Source organism: Oculina patagonica, chromosome 13 (assembly GCF_052425735.1).
Source record: "Oculina patagonica isolate OP01 chromosome 13, crgOcupat, whole genome shotgun sequence".
NCBI lineage: Eukaryota > Metazoa > Cnidaria > Anthozoa > Scleractinia > Oculinidae > Oculina > Oculina patagonica.
The window spans coordinates 17,735,153-17,752,440 of NC_135770.1; the positions used below are offsets into that span (position 1 = coordinate 17,735,153).

General features: G+C 41.2%; 1 protein-coding gene across 1 annotated transcript in view; it reads right to left on the minus strand.

The window, feature by feature from the left end:
- Positions 1-542: 542 nt before the first annotated feature.
- LOC144634539 (chromatin-remodeling ATPase INO80-like) overlaps positions 543-17,288 on the minus strand; it is a 35,965-nt gene continuing 19,219 nt past the window's right edge. Inside the window, exons 29-43 of the mRNA XM_078493520.1 lie at positions 16,235-16,317; positions 15,884-15,974; positions 15,666-15,749; positions 8,549-9,250; positions 7,873-8,002; positions 7,134-7,356; positions 6,421-6,548; positions 5,760-5,854; positions 5,272-5,344; positions 5,137-5,181; positions 4,429-4,542; positions 4,247-4,349; positions 3,686-3,768; positions 2,989-3,232; positions 543-1,781 (exon numbers count right to left, since the gene is read on the minus strand). Of these exons, the coding sequence (XP_078349646.1) occupies positions 1,207-1,781; positions 2,989-3,232; positions 3,686-3,768; positions 4,247-4,349; positions 4,429-4,542; positions 5,137-5,181; positions 5,272-5,344; positions 5,760-5,854; positions 6,421-6,548; positions 7,134-7,356; positions 7,873-8,002; positions 8,549-9,250; positions 15,666-15,749; positions 15,884-15,974; positions 16,235-16,317 (2,773 nt within the window). The 3' untranslated portion in view covers positions 543-1,206. The remainder of the gene's footprint in view (positions 1,782-2,988; positions 3,233-3,685; positions 3,769-4,246; positions 4,350-4,428; positions 4,543-5,136; positions 5,182-5,271; positions 5,345-5,759; positions 5,855-6,420; positions 6,549-7,133; positions 7,357-7,872; positions 8,003-8,548; positions 9,251-15,665; positions 15,750-15,883; positions 15,975-16,234; positions 16,318-17,288) is intronic.

A 17,288-nucleotide genomic window follows, 5' to 3' on the forward strand; every position in this document is an offset into this window, starting at 1 on the left:
TAGCTATCTTGTGGGGGTGAAGGCGTGCGAAAAATCTTCAAAAGCTTGTGCTTCCGTATCTTACAATCACTACACCATTCCCGGGTTTGTGTATCTTCCACTTGGTTAATAAATCCAAAAGAAACTGACCTAGAGTGAAAATAACGGTATATGCCACAGACAGCAACGCAGGCACTGTCACGGGGAATCTCTTCAACACATTTATGGGAGGAAAATATTCAAGACGGAATTCTCATACACTAATGAAAACGAAAGACGGGTAATGGAAGGGTACGTGTTGCTGGAGCAACCTTAGTCCATAGACGTTCTCTCTTGTTTCGATGACTGCGCAAAGCCTGGGACGGGAGCGGATACTTCCTTTTTTGCCACTCACGATGCCAAAAGCCTGCCTCCCCCTCCCCCACCCCCTCTCACTCGGGTGGTGTGCGAAGAATTTTTTAAAAAAAAACATTTTGGACTCTCTCTTTTCTTCGAGTGATCGCAGTTACTATTCGCTCGTCCTGGGGTATTCTCTATTCAACAAACAAACCAAGGCGACAACGTGACGTTCAATAAATTTATTCTTGACATTTGTTATTGCTAAAAAAAGTTAAGACTTGTCACAGTTAGTCTTTATGATACCAGAAGCATAAGATTTCAGTCAAATTTGTATTGACCATTCTTGGGAATAGGTAGGTGACCACCTAATCGATCAATTGACATTGTTTATGAACTGTATTCGACAGTAAATCTGGTATATTTACACAGAATTGTAACGCGCTGTTCTTCTCAGACAGTGTGGAAAAAATAGCATCCACGTAAAACTAAGATAGTTCACCAGAGACGGCGAGGGTTTCTGGCGATCTGCATGTTTTTATTAGCTTCCATCAGGCTCGGTTTGCCGCAGTCTGAGCAACACTATACACCCTAAATTATTTTCATGCTAGCAGAGGTTCAGATTGTACTGCAGTACACATTTACTAGTGAGTTCCATGACACACCGCAATGAATTTGTAGAAACGAAGTTCCTTCAATTCAGTGATGGAAAAGTCTCTGGTAGGTAAGCCGTGCATTTATTTTCATGTTCTTAAGTTTCTTGACCATTGTGTGATACAAAAACGCTAAACGCAACCTGACCATATATTATATTCTCCATAGTTCTCTTTAAAATAAGACTGTTTGATCGATGTGCACCCAAAAAATGTCTCGCACACATCATGTGATCTCTCATGAAGGAGAAGAAGACTGCTGACTGTTAACGCGCGCAGACGCCTGTGACGAAGACCTTGCCGGACTGTTCTCTGCACTCTGAACAGGCGAATACCCGGATGAGTTGTCATAGCGCGCCACGGGATGACTGATGTTGCCATACCCCGCCATGACCGAGCCTCCAGCACCAAACGCCACCGGACTGGACCGGGTGGGTGGTGGAGTGGGATTCGGGGTGCCTGTCCCTTGGAAGGAGAAGCCGTAAGCAGCGTACGCCGCAGCCGATGCAGCCGCCGCGGCAGCCGATGCTGCAGCAGAGGCAGCAAGAGCTCCGCCAGTTCCTCGTCCACGCCCTCGTGTCCGCGAGCCTCGGCTACTGGAAGCCCCTCTTCCCCTACCGGAGGGGAGTCCTCGTCCACGTCCTCTTCCGCGGCCTCTACCCCTGCCTCTCTTACTAGAGGAGTCCGACAGGGCAGGACTGGCGTTCTCGCTGCGAGGATCATCCAAGTCATCCCCCTCGGGCTTTAAGCTCAGTGGCGTGCCTGTGTTACTTGGAGCGATGTCCATTGATAGATCACCTGAAGCCAGTGAATCTGTGAACGGAAATGAGGATACGTGAATTGGTTACAACACATATGTATCACTTTCTGTAAACCAAAATAATCTCCAATTCAGGAAGCAGTGGAACATCAATAAAAATTACAGGACTTGTCCAAGGTATGAGGGAAATGTTAAGACGGCCTCAGAAGGCGAACTGCGAAGATTTAACCTCCTTTATCGTTTGCAAACCTTACGCTTCCTTGGAAAGTGGTGTACTGGGAAAGGTAGAGGAGACAGAGGAGCTATGTCGCGATACATTCAAATCATTTTTCAGCATACGATCTCCAAGATTACTTTTGTATCGGTAGAAACCTTAAGGTCATTGCCCTGTATTGCATTGCGCATCCTTACTGCGCAGAATTTTACGCGCAATTAGCGCGCGCGCGCACACACATATCAACAAAATGGCGGCTTTTTTCTATGCAGCTTAGTCCGCGAGAGAACTTAATTGTCACTTTCTCCTAAACGAGCCTGGTGACCTATCAATTTTTTCTCATATTTTAGGTGTATCGATCAAAATCTTTCTGTAAAATGAAAACAGATCAATTCATGTGTTTGAAAAATAAATTATCGTTAAAAACGTGTACTTTGCTAGTATTCGCAGAGGAATTTTAAAAGAATTATATGGAATATACAAGGTCTTCCTGCTCCTAAACGAATCTGGTGACCCCCCTTTTTTATTTCAAAATTTAAGTTCCCTTAAAGTAATAAACCATTAGGCCAAGTTTGGTTAAAAAATTGTGTTCAGTTCTATTTCAGGGCAATGACCTTAAAATAATAGTTTACTAAGAAAGAAAAACACCAAAGATGTAAAAATAAACCAATAAATAACAAGGATAACGAATGACGACCTTAAAAAATAGGACAAATTTCTGAAAATGCGCCATTCGTGATAGGGCGACTTTCGATTAGGTGTTCAAAACCAAAACAATATAATCATTCTGGCCAATCACAAGGGACACAGACATATCCAGTGAACCAATCAAAACTCGAAGCAAATACATGTAGCCGGCACAAAGGGCGGGAAAACGTGTGTGAGCGAGTCACGATTGGTTTTGGTTTCACTTCTGATTGGTCGAGAAAGTGGCGCGAGATTTTTAAACCAATCACTAAGCGTAGTAATGCAAAACCAAAGCAAGCGCGAATTACTTTTGACGCTCAAGTGAAAAGGTCTATAACATTACGAGTTTCACAACTGACCTTCATCCAGACTCAACACGCTGATATCATCACCCACTGTACCGTCGCCATCAAACGCTTCACCGGTTCTCATATTCAGGCCTTCTCCAGTTAAACTGCTGGTCTCGGACGTAGGCTTGGAGCTGGAGATGGACCCTTCAGGTGCGGGTGGCACAAGGGAGCTCTTACTTTTGCGCCCTTTCTTGGCCTTAGCTGGAGGTGTCCCATCAAGGACCTCAATACTTGGGGACAAACCTTCGCCAACCTAGTTTTGAAAACAACAACAACAACAACAAATTAAAACAATGAAACACGCTCTGATGACCAAAAACAAAGAAAAAGGAAAAGGATGCTTGATAAAAGATAAAAAACTTGAAAGAACTTCGTTTCCACTAACAACCATCACGAGGCCTGAATTATTCTGCAGGAAAGTTTTCATTTGCAAATCTACATGTTCTTATTGCAAAAACTTAACGAAAAATAGCGTTACATCCGGACAGTGTCCCAAACTGAAACAGTACGCTGAAAATCTCAAAGTAAACTCCCTCAGTCAAAGTCGAGCTAAGGATGAAAAAAGAAAGCAACGCCCGCCCTGTTACTAAACCTTTTAGGACATCCGTCGCAAACTGCATGTCTAGCAAAAGCAGGCAAATCGAACACAAGATGCGATAAACGTAAACGAGGCATCCCTGAAGTATTTGTTTTTTTGCCGACAAACCTCAGCTGGTCCTGTCTTCTTTCGTTTCCTTTCTCGTCTTCGTCGCTGTTCGTCAGCCTTCTTTTCAGCTTGCCGCTGAAGAACTGAAGAGAACACAAAATGCAAAACTCAACCACATATCGAAGGCACATTATTCGAGGGAACGCCGATTATCTACGTAACGCCTAATTGCAACACCTAATATCCGCGGTCAAACGACAGAAATTTGTAAAAAACAAGAAAAGTGCTTCAACGATAAGGTTCTCATTTTCACTGTTCAAATTTCAATACTTAATCAGTATTCTGATGGTTTACTAAATTCTACGTGTTTGAAAATAGGTAAATGCAGACTTTCGCACCATTTGTCAAAGCATTTGGTTCGGATGCGGAGCGTTTAAAAATATATTTACACTCAGCAACTATTTTATCTATCCTTGCTCATACTTCCACTTCAATGTGAACGAAATTTCCGAAATAGAAAGAAAAACTGTCTGAGACATTTGACCGCCGTGAACACCTAGTCACACCAACAAAATAAGCTTCTCTTTTTGACGTTAAGGACTCTCAAAGCGAGAAACTTACACTTGCACTCCAGTTCAGCATCGTCAAGAAGCAAAGAGACTACTTCTTTGGGTTTGAGAGCTTCTGGCTTGAAATGTCCGCCTGATATTACCATTTTTTGAATCTGAAATGAATGAAATACGGTCAATAAAACAAGAGGACGATGCTAAATCTACGAAGAAGGAGAACAAGAAAGTACAAACCTCGCTTTTCTCTTTAGCTCTTTGAAGAATCCTCTCTTCAATGGAACCCTTGGTTACCAGTCTATACACGGTCACTTGTCGTGTTTGACCCAGGCGATGAGCGCGGTCCATGGCCTGTAAACACAGAAAAATATCACATAAGCAACACTGTTCTGTATCACATACAGTTTCTTTAGAAAACAGACATGTCTCTTGTTTTCTACATGGGAGGCGCGGTGGTTAGTGTGCTGGACTCCCGATCGAGCGGTCTGGGTTCGAGCCCTGTCCAGGGTTATTGCGTTGTGTTCTTGGGCAAGACATTTAACTCTCATAGTGCCTCTCTCCACCCAGGTGTATAAATGGGTACCAGCGAACTTAATGCTGCGGGGTTATCCCTGCGATGAACTAGCAACCCATCTACGGGGGGGGGGGGGGGGGGAGTAGAAATACTGAAGTCGCTTCATGCTACTGAAACCGGGATAAGCTCCGGCCTGATGGGCCACTAGGCTCGTATGCAGACTTCACACCTTATTTACCTCTTTTTCTAAAACTAAGCAAAATCAAGCTTGAACAATGTAAGTTGCGTTTATCTGAAAGGCTGTATTGTACTCAGCAGCAGAATAGCTGATTTTTACCATGTGACAGGATCGTGAAAAAGGGGCGATTCATCCCCTAAGACAGAGAGACGTTTTAAATAACAGTAAATTGTACTGAACACTTAGCACATACCTGCTGATCAACTGTAGGATTCCAATCACTGTCGTAGAAGATAACCTAAGAAAAGAACCAAATCAAGATTGGTCAACAAACATCACATGGCGCTTTTCACGTGAATAAGCAAAATACAAATTGAAGTTAGCTTACCGTATCGGCAGCCGTCAGATTGATCCCCAGACCTCCCGCTCGGGTACTCAGCAGAAAAACGAAAATGTCCGCACTGAAAAAGAACGTAATTAGAAATATAATATTTTGTTATACACTTCCATTAAGTGCAGTACAAAAACCGGGTGAAACGAGTGCAAATATTTCAGGTTTGCGCTTTGGAAGACCAGTTTAACAAGTTATGTGTTTTATAGCCCTCGAAACCATGCAAAAGGCAAACATTTATTATATTTCTACTTTTTATTTTTAATATTCTGACGCCCTACGTACGGCCTCTGTAAAATACAGCAAAAGTCATTAATTAGATTTCAAAACTTTTTTGCCCCAAGATAACTTCGAATTTCCCCTTAAGACTGTGTAATCTTGTCAAATCAGTTCTTTTATCAAACAGATAGAAACATACACTCGATTCTTGTAAATGAGATGGTCAAAACACACGCAGGCGAGCGATAAACAAATCAACCACTTACTTGGACTGAAAATCGGCCACCATGTCTCTCCTGTCAGAGATTTTTGACGAGCCATCCAGGCGCATGTATTTGTGTTTTCTGTAAGTCATGTACTCCTGAAATACACACACAAATTCTCTTTACTCATTGCCTTACATTCTTTTAATGTCGCTTCTAAGAACTGATTGGTACATCAAGACATTGTTCCCTAGGTAACGAATTTCTTTACTCTATAATCACATGCCTGCTTGCAATGTATTGATTTTGCAAGGAGATATTAGATTTTGAAAACTATCGAGATATAGAGGGGTGAAGAAGGGGCATGAATAAATCAGTTTACAAAGCTACTTATACTGGCAACAAAACATCCGGAATCCAAACAAATTTTTAAAAAAATTATGAAAAAAATAATTATTAGAGATGAGGAGAAACAGAGGCTGACCCAGACGGAGGAGTTCGTCTTTCTCTCATATGTACCGATGAACATGACTAGCATCTAGCTACACCCAGGACCGGGAGCGACACTTACTTGGGCCCATGATAACAGATGAAAGCGAGGAGTAACCCTTAAAAAAGGTTCTCTTCATCACCATTATCAAAGATAATAAGATTCATGGTTTTCTTTTTCTCGGCAACTGCCACAGAACCCGATGACCAACATAAAACAGTCAAAGCAACCAACCTCTAACAGATCAATCATCCTGGTCATTTGTGAGTAAATAAGCACTCTATGTCCCTGCATCTTAAGCTTCCTCAGCAGCCCATCAAGCACTGTTAATTTACCACTGTCTGTGATCAGCGAGTTACGATCTGTCGAAGAACAACATGTAGACATTTAGAAGTGGCCAAATGGTTAGCGCGCTGAACGGCCTTGGCCAGGATCATTGTGTTGTGTTCTTAAACAAGACAGTGGACTCTCACAGTGCCTCTCTTCACCCAGGTGTATAAATGAGTACTGGCGAATGAACCTTGTAATAGACTGGCATCGAATCAGTGGGGGGGGGGGGAGGGGGCAGAGGGAGTAGGAATACTCCAAGTCGGTTCATGCTACAGAAATGCAGACATAAGCGGCAGCCTGATAGACCACTAGGCTTGGATCGCAGACTTTGAATTTGCCAGAAATGGCATTTTTGCCACCGACTGAGATGTACCCAGTTCGATATTTACCCCCCCCCCCCCCCCCCCCCCCTTTTTTTTTAACCCCCCAAAAAAATAAATAATAAAAAAAAAGAAAAAAAAAAAAAAAAAAAATAATTTTGGGGTGTTTAGTATTTCAACGTAACTGGCAAAGACGTCACGTTACAACCTTTTTTACGTTACAAAATATTGCTTTCACCAAATTTGACAAAATCGCAATGAACAAAAAGAGTGTGAGAGAAAAGTACTCCAACAAACCTGGAATTTGTACAAAGGTCCATCCATTCTGGGGCGTGGCCCTTTCCAGTCCGCCGAGGGGTGCAGGGAACAGATGCTGCTTGGCATATTTGACGTCTTCAAGGTCAGGGGTACCGTACAGTAGGAGATTCCTGCAGAGATCCGAACCCCCCTGTAACACGTTCTGAATCTCGTACGCAGAACTGCGATCACTGCAGCGGTAAATATCTGTTCCTGCCGTCACCTAGAGAAAGGAGACGAGAGTTTGTTTGACAATGAATCGATACACCATTGGGAAACAAAGGGGCCATGTCACGGCTAAGTTAATTTTATCTTATTCTTATTAAATTTTGTCAAATATTCGCCATGCAACTAAATGTTTGCAAAAACAATTAATTCTATGATTCTATTAAATGACAAAACCGTAGGTTCACAGCAGCCAAATGTGTCTCCCGGGCGTTATAATTTAAAGTTACAAGCAGACAAGATTAACTTTGAAAACTGTTACGCCGGACCATATTTCAAAAACCCATATCGGAAGCCGTTTCAATCTTCGTCACTTTTGGACATCCGTACCTTCTTTTGCATTTGATGTGTTATTTAAATATCCCTTCACTGTTTTAAGAGGTTATTTAATATATTTAAACGAATTTGATGGTCATTTCTCATGCCTAAATTTAGCTAAAATCCGTGACACAGTCTCTTTAATTTTGGTACATGAAAACCTAACGGAGATTTATCGTTCATACGTTTGTCTCACCTTTGGGATGTATGCGCACAAAAATGATGGCAGTGGAGTAGGTTGTAATGTTCTGTCTATAGGACACACTCTGGGAGCTTGGTTCAGATGAAATCCCTCGGGGTAACTCATCAACAGCGAGGAACTGTGTCTATAAAATAACGTCAAATCAATTCACTTGTTCATACAACTTTCATTTGACCGCTACATGCAGGTTTTTTTTATGAATTTATAATCATTATTGTTTGTAGTGTTGTAATAATTAAGAATTGGTTTATGCTTTGCGTACAGTTATCGAGTTATGGATTCACGCGGGAAGATGGGAGATTGCGAGAGAAGAATAAGAATTGTTTGAGGTGCAGCCGAGGGCAACTATAGCTCTTACATTTTCAAGTGCGGCATCCATGACTAGATTAACACACAGCTAGATTATTGTTACAAGGGAGCGCTGTTTGTTGAGTTATAGCCCGATGTAGATCGCGCACCTTTACGGGCTATGTTACAAAGTGTAAAGGAAAACAACAACACAGTTTCAAAAAACTGTGTGACAGTGCAGATACGAATTTGCATGCAGAAACAAGTCTGGAAATTGATTTACGCTGGTGGCTGATGTGAACAAGCAAATAATACTCAAATTTAAAAAGTTAACAAAAAGGACAATAGAAATTGGAAAATGAAATACAGAAATAATCATTACCTTGTCGGAGAGAAAGGTTGAACTGGATGTGCTGACGAATGAGGTAGGGCCATTTGTCCTGGGGACGAGTGTAATGGGGGCAATACATGCCCTGTGGGAGAATGCAGGGAAGTCCAGCCATGCCCTGGAGGCGAATGCATCATAGGGGACACCTGAGCGGGGTGCATGGATGGAACATGTCCCAAAGAGGGATGGTGTTCTCCTATATGAAGTTCTCCAGGGAGGGGTCCGTGAGGATGTTGATGGGCCCAGGAAGGCGACACAGGTACCCCATGGTGATGTTTGTTAGGTGACAACTGCGAAGAAAATGAGTGTCCATAATGTTTTGTAGGTGAAAAGGCCCCTGTGGGAGAGTGCTTTAGAGGAGATGGGGGTAGCTTTGCAGTCGGAGATATGACTGTGTGATGAGAGTGATGGTGGCTTCTCTGTCGTGAGTCTTTCCTTTTCGTTGGAGATGTTGGAGACACTCCACTGCTTGATATCCGCCGTGTTCTTGTTCCTCGTGAGGTCTCCTTCCCTTTACTTCTCAGTGGTTTGTGATCATCATCGTCCAGGATGGGTTGAACATTGTGTGTTAGGTGTGACGCCACTCTCATGGTGTAACCAGTAAATACTAAAGATGGAAGGATGGAACTGGACTGGATGCTTGGAAAGGACGTGGAAGAGTCTGGCCACAGAATAAGATCCTGGCGACCCAAACACCTGCCACAGAAAACAACAAAGCACACGCTGTTAGAATAATTGTAAGAAAAATGCTTCAATGTTGTTTAAATTTCTCACCACTCCAAATTCCAAATTCCAATTCGATCTTCAATGCACGTACACTTTATAACTCCTGAAAGCTCTCGCGTGTTCGAGGGTTAATAAAATTATATGAGACTATTTAAAAATTGCCTGTCAAAAGTTGTTTTTAATTAACGGAATCCATATTTGCATTGGGTCTACTGAAATGCTGATCCATCTTCCGAAATAACAGGATGACACAAAGCAGATATTATTAGACAATGTTGATGCTATATCAGTTTTGATGTATAATATGCGATCATTTAATTCTGTTTTCGTATGGCCTCGCTTTCTGTTAACCGCCTAAGCCTTCAACTTCGGCTTCGGTAGAGAACACAAGCCTCGGCCTTGATAAGTTTTGCTATCATGCTCAATAGCGTAACAGCTAAAAGCTCTCGAAACACTCCCAACAAAGAAAGATTAGAGGAAAAAAATAAGTTCATTTTAAAAGAAGTTATGTGTGAAAACTAAAAGTTACAAGATTCAAGGTAGGAAAAGACATACTTGGTTTGTATTGAATTTACATTAATTTTTATATGTACAATTTAACATTCGTATGCTATTCCGGACTTCTAATTGCGAGGAAAAAAGGCAAAATAGTTTTTAGTTTGGACCTAAGCAATCAAAAGTTGCAAATGAGCTGATAACAATCAACACAAAGTAAGCATTAACTTGTTTCCTTCTCAATGGCACAACATCTACAACCTCTCAAAACACTCCCGGCGGAAAAAAGCAAACAAAAACGGAAAAAAAAAACGTTTTAGAAAAAAAAAGTTACTTTGAAATTATTTTAATTTATTTTTTAGAGTTTTTCAAGTTACAAGGTTTCAAAAAAGTCAGAAAAAAGGGATTGGTTTTGTAAGGTTGTGGCAATGAAGACACTGTGTAACGAGGAAAAATAGGCCAAACATCATTCATTTCGTTTAGCGCAACGTTGTTTTCTACACCAACTAAGTTGTCAGGAAAATTAGCGGGTGCTGCTATTTTTTTTAGTTTTGCTTATTTTTACTTTAGTTGCGTATCATTGATTGAATGATAATCATTCTCGCGAAATAACAGGTTAACAAACACAAAGCAGCTATTTAGGTAATCCCTTCTCAATAGTGTAACAGCTAAACTCTCTTCAAACATTCCCAAAGGCAATTAAACTTCCAAAGAAAGACAAAACGAAATGTTTTTCTTTTATAAAGATTTCGGCTATTAAAGGTGCGTTGAGATCGCAGGTTACAAATTATTTGCAATTTAGGGGCGTTGAGCTTACTGAGCTTTAGATCCAAACTTGACTCATACTTTGTGAACTTACACGAGAAAGAAGGCTGCACTGATAGGCAAAGGTAATCATTACATTTCAATATGAATAATTCTACAAATTTCAAAGTAGAGTTTTCAACAAACGGCGTTACTTCGACACGAGTCCCAGAGGACTCTGGCGATCTTCGTGATAACATTTGTTGGAATCAGCATTTTGGTGGCAACGATTGGTAACGCCCGCGTGCTGATGTCGCTTAGAAGACGTCAAGATCTTCGTAAAGTGCCTCACTACCTGCTGGCCAACCTGGCCCTGACCGGCTTGTTGTCAGCGCTGATTAACATGCCTTTGCTGATAGTAATGACATTTGTCAACTACTTTGAAATGGGCTCCGACCTGCCGCCAGCACTCGAGGTAACTTGTAAAGTTGTCTTCCCTTCATGTTTCTCATTTCTTGTGCTAAACGCTCTGACTTTGTCCTTGATGGCGTTCGATCGCCAAGACTGTGTCCTTCGGCCTTTTAACCGACGTTTAACGCGAAGCAAAGTGAAGAAAATAATTCCACTGACTTGGATTTTATCGCTGCTAACTGCTGCCTTGTTTGGCTTCTTAATAAGAAACGAAAAATCTGTGTGCGTTGAGTTCTACCCCTATAACAACTTAGCCCGTTTTGAAGCCATTCACATTGCAATAGCAGTCGTCGCTCAATTCGACACTGTTACCATCTTGATCATAACAGTGACTTTCTTTCGTATTTTGAAAGAACTGCGCTCTTCTACGGTAAATCCCTCAAATTCAGCTTCCCGACGCGAAGAGAGAAAACTCACCAAGTTTACGTACAAATTCTGTGCCGTGTTTCTGCTGTTTAGAGCCCCAGTTACCGTGTGGCACTTTGTGACCAACATCGGTGGATATCATGGAGCTACAACGAACTCTGCCACCCTTGTGATCGTCGCATTGGCGGATTTCCAGTACGTGGCAAATCCTTTCCTTCATCATAAAATGCTGCAAGTCAGAGCACCAAACCCACGAACAGACCTGCAATTAGGTAACCGGTAGGCTAGCGGCGTCCATGCACAACAACCCGCAAGAACAGCAGGGTCCAATGGCGCCGAATAAACTCGATTTGTTGGAGTTAATCCGCAATAAGCGAACACAAACTTGCCTCAGCATCGAACTGAATTTTAAAGAACTTTTTTTCTGCTTAATATGAGTTGACCTACCGGTTAACTTTTGTTAGGAGTTTAATTTTTAAACATTAGTTTGTTCATTGTATATCTTGTATTCAGAAGGTACACAATCTACTAAACATAAACTGTTAAAAATTGAAAAAGACCAGCTCGGCTGTCTATTGACTTTGACAGAAATTTCGTGTCCTTTTTTCATACATACTCGAAACAACGTGTTTGCTCTGCCATAACAAAACGTATCCTTCATTTCATGCAGTCCGACTTTTTTCTCTTTTTCTGGGAAGATGTTATTGTTTCCTGGCTTACAAGTTTTTAGTTGTTTAGTAGACTTGCTTCAAGTCTATCGGTCACATTAACTGAGTTAGTTTCAGCGATTTTTACTTGAGTGTCGAAAGTAATTCGTGTTTGCTTTGGTTTTGCATTACTACGCTTAGTGACCGGTTTAAAAAAAATTCGCGCCAATTTCTTAACCAATGAGAAGTAAAATCAATTCCAATCCTGATTGTTCACACAACATTTCCCGCGCTTCGTGCTGCATGCATTTGTTTCCAGTTTTGACTGGTTCAGTAGTTTGTCTGTGTTCTTTGTAATTCACCAGAGTGATAACTTTGGTTTTGGTTACAAATGCTTTACAAAGGCTGCGTGAGTAAAGAAACGCGCGCGCCGACATGTGGGGGCCTTCGAGTGCATGATGTACTCGCATCGCGCGCGCGCGGAGGTTGCTCCTCGTCGTTAAATGAAAACCATAAACTTGGCTACAGTTTACCATTCGTATGCTATTCTAGATTTCTTATTGCGAGGAAAAAGAGACAAAATAGTTTTTAGTTTGAACATAAACAATCACCTGTGAGTTATTGTTGTTAAGGGGAACTAAGAAGTTGCACATGAGCTGATAATCAACACAAAGGAAACATTAACTTGTTTCCTTCTTAACAGCACAACATCTACAACCTCTCAAAACCTCCCGAAAGAAAAAAAAAAAAAAAAATTTTAAGACTTTTTTAATTTTTTAATTTTTTTCCTTTAAAACACAATATCCCCCCACTCCCGGTGGGAAAAATGGTACAAAAAATGTTTTCCAAGAAGTTATTTTGATTTTTTTTTACTTGTTTTCTTCTCAACCTCTACAAACACTACCGGAGGAAAGAATAGCAAAAAAAAAAAACGTTTTACAAGAAGAAGTTTTTTTAAAATTATTAAGATTTTTTTTTAGTTTTTCAAGTTGCAAGGTTTCAAAAAGTCAGAAAATAAGAATTAGTTTTGTAAGCTTGTGGCGATGAAAAGGGAAAATTAGCGGGAACACGAGCCCACAGGCGAGTGTTTTCACAACTTTTTCGAGTTCTCCCAACTTTCACGAGTGTTTCTATGACCGGGGGAGCGAGGCGCGCGGGACGCGGGGGGGCAGGGGCCCCACAAGGCCGGCGACGCAGAGCCGCGAGCGCGCGACGCCGGCGAGGGGGAGACCGGGGAAGACACAGCGAGTACAAAACTCGATAGCAACACGGAAAACATGTTTTCTACTTCTTTTTGAAAACATAGCGAGGAAAAACAATAAATCACGTGGTTTTTTTTATCATCAAAATGTAAATTCTCTTTGCACTGCCGTCATTACGTTAACAGTTCGTGCTATTTCCGCGTTTCTATTGAGTTCTTGAGTTATAGAATTACGGCTTGAGCACGCCCTTTCTTACAAGGTGTTTTCTGAGATTGGTAATTGTTCTCGTGAAAAAATAACCAGGTTAACAAACACAAAGTAGCTTTTTCATGTATTCCCTTTCTCAATAGTGTAACAGCTAAAATCTCTCCAAACGTTCCCAAAGCCGAAAGGCAAATTAAAGTTGTAAAAAAACAAAGCGAAATGTTTTGTTTTATAAAGCTTTCGGCTATTTAGAGGTGCGTTGAAATCGCAGTTTACAATTCATTTGTAATTTAGCGGCGATGAGCTTACTGAGCTTTAGATCCAAACTTGACTCATACTTTGTAAACTAGCTCGAGAAAGAAAGCCCCACATTTCTTAACAGGAAAAGGGCACAATTACATTTCAATATGAATAATTCTACAAATTTCAAAGTAGAGTTTTCAACAAACAGCGCCGCTACTTGGACACGAGTCCCGACGGTTCTGGCGATCTTCGTAATCACATTTGTTGCAATCAGCATTTTGGTGGCAACGATTGGCAATGCCCGCGTGCTTCTGTCGCTCAAAAGACGACAAGATCTTCGTAAAGTGCCCCACTACCTGCTGGCCAACCTCGCCCTGACCGGCTTGTTGTCAGCGCTGATTAATATGCCTTTGCTGATAGTAATGACACTTGTCAACTACTTTGAAATGGGCTCCAACCTGCCGCCAGCACTCGAGGTAACTTGTAAAGTTGTCTTCCCTTCGTGTTTCTCATTTCTTGTGCTTAACGCTCTGACTTTGTCCCTGATGGCGTTCGATCGCCAAGACTGTGTCCTTCGCCCTTTTAACCGACGTTTAACGCGAAGCAACGTGAAGAAAATAATTCCACTGACTTGGATTTTATCGCTGCTAACTGCTGCCTTGTTTGGCATCTTGATAAGAAACGAAAAATCTGTGTGCGTTGAGTTCTATCCCTATAACAACTTATCCCGTTTTGAAGCCATTCACATTGCAATAGCAGTCGTCGCTCAATTCGACACTGTTACCATCTTGATCATAACAGTGACTTTCTTTCGTATTTTGAAAGAATTGCGCTCTTCCACGGTCAATCCCTCAAATTCAGCTACCCGGCGCGAAGAGAGAAAACTCACTAAGTTTACGAACCAAGTTTGTGCCGTATTTTTGCTGTTCAGAGCCCCAATTATCGCGTGTCATTTAGTTGCCAATGTAGCTGGTTATCGCGGAGCCACAACGAACTCTGCCACCCTTGTGACTGTCACACTGGCGGTTTTCCAATACGTGGCAAATCCTTTTCTTCATTATAAAATGCTGCAAGTCAGAGCACCAAACTCACCAACCAACCTGCATCTACGAAACCGGCCAGAACAGCAGCGTCCACAACGACCGGCCACAGCAGCAGGGTCCAATGGCGTCGAATTAACTCGAATTGTTAGATTTAATCCGCAATAAGCGAACACGAAATTGCCTCATCATCGACCTGAATGTTTATAGAACTGTTTTTATTCATAGTTATGCCAGTAGTCTGATCTTCAACATTAGTTCGTTCACTGTTTATCACGTAATTTGTATGCAGAACTGATAGATAAAAATATAAAAAAACTGTTTAAAATTGAAAAAACCAGCCTAGCTGTCTATTGACTTTGACAGGAATTTTGCGTCCCTTTTTTCATGCATACTCGAAACAACGCGTTTGCTTTGCCATAACAAAAATTTAACGTATCCGGTATCCTTCATTTCACACAGTTCGACCGTCCTTTTCTTTTTCTGGAGGGATTTTATTGTTTAAGGGTTACAGGTTTAAGTTGCTAAGTGGCCTTGCTTTGAGTCTACCGTTTACTCCAAGTTAATTAGAGCGATTTTTACTTGAGTGTAGATAGTAATTCGTGTTTGTTTTGGTTTTGCATTATCCTGCTAGTAACTGGGTTACAAAAACCTTGCACCACTTTCTCGACCAATCAGAAGTAAAATCAAGTCGTGACTCGCTCACACGTTTTCCCGCGCTTCGTGCTGCATGCATTTGTTTTCAGTTTTGACTGGTTCGGTAGATTGCATCTGTTCTATGTGATTCGCCAGAGTGATAACTTTTGTTTTGGTTTTACGACACTCGATCGAAAATCGATTTACACATGAGTGCTTAAAAATGCGCGCGCCGACGCGTTGCATAGAGAGAGAGAGGAAACAAAAGTCAAAACCATAAACTTGGCTAAAATCGTATTTTTACGATATCTAGTAAATATTTCCTTTCCAAACTCACCTGTTTTTAGGCTTCTCCTGGGCCCAAAATCGTTGATGATGGAGAACACTTATTTCCTTCAAAAGGACAACCAACGCTAACAATCTGAGATTTTTAACACGTAAAAAAGCATAGGTGAGAAAAATTCAAACCGTTACGCTTCATCAGCAAGCAGGTGATCTTGATTTGCAGAAATCATACACACGCCTTTTGAATAATCCAGTGAAGAAGAGACCTACCTATAAACAAGTCCCTTTAACATCATTGACGAAACTTCAGCAGGGGACAAATTGACGAATCTCAAAAATGAGAAACAGTCACTGGAAGGACCTGAAAAATAAACATTAAAACCAACAAGAATTATGTCAATGGACTTAAACTGTTTCAAAGAACTAGAATTTCTAATGAGGGGTTTCGGAAGATAATTCTCAACCACTGTCATCTCCGTGCCCCCCCCCCCCCTCCCTCCCTCTGTCTATTTGGTCAATCAGTTAGCTGGGTGGTCATTTAGTCAATCACTCCTGCCATCAAACAGATAATTTATGACCTTTCCAAGTTTGTCACCACATGACTAATGGAGAGTTGGTTACCTGCAGATTGACGTGAACGATCAGCATACAAAGAGTGATGAATGTACTCCTCAGTTCCAATATTCAGTAGATTGTACAGGATTCTGAAACAAACACGCAACAGTACGTTCCTCAGTTAGCTCAAAACAGAAATTCTTCTTACTGATTTATAAACATTTTTTTTTATTTATGCTACTATTGAGAATTTCGTGGTACATCAAGACAATGTCCTCTGATGGATTGACTGATTTCTTTATTCTCATCACCTGTCTGTTGTCTGATGATGAATTGATATTATATAATAACCTGAATTCTACGCGCATTTTGATTGGTTCTTACTTATGATCTATTGGAGAACAGCACATGGATGACGTCACGCGGTGGTGTGACTGCGCGCGTGATCAGAGTTCATAGTCCAAATCAGAGTTGTGGGCAAAGTTTTTTAAACTTGCGAGGCCACAATTTTCAAAGCAAAAAAGTTCAGCTTATATTAATTACAAATGTCCACTAAGAAACAATACCCCAAGCATGGTTTACCTTTGAAGCAGAATTTTAACTGGGCAAACAAGTTGAAGAAGACAGTGAATTATTCAAAAAAATTATCCAATCTGTATGAAAGTTGACCGATGTTGTGAATTGGACAACGCCACGGCAAACAAACGATGCGGTGAACTTTCGGTTATGTTTACAGGTTTGAACAACTTTCCAAATCGGAATAAAGGTTAGTTTTTTCATTGACTTTCAATTGACCATTTTTCTGTTTATTTAATTAATCGGATTATAACAGTGCTTCGTGTTAACGAAAACTTAATAGTGAAATCAAAACAACTTAGCTCATCTTTACGGCGGCATTGCTCAAACTGAAGTGTGGCTGCCGAAGTCTTGTGTTATTATATAAAACAAATAGATTCCATTTTGCCGTGGGTCTGTTCAGTTATAGATCACAGAAGACGTCAATGTGGTATGAACATCAGTGACCCACTCGGCTAGCGCCTCGTGGGCCACTTCTCTGTTCATACCACATTTTGACGTCATCTGTGATCTATAACTGAACAGACGCACGGCAAAATGGAAT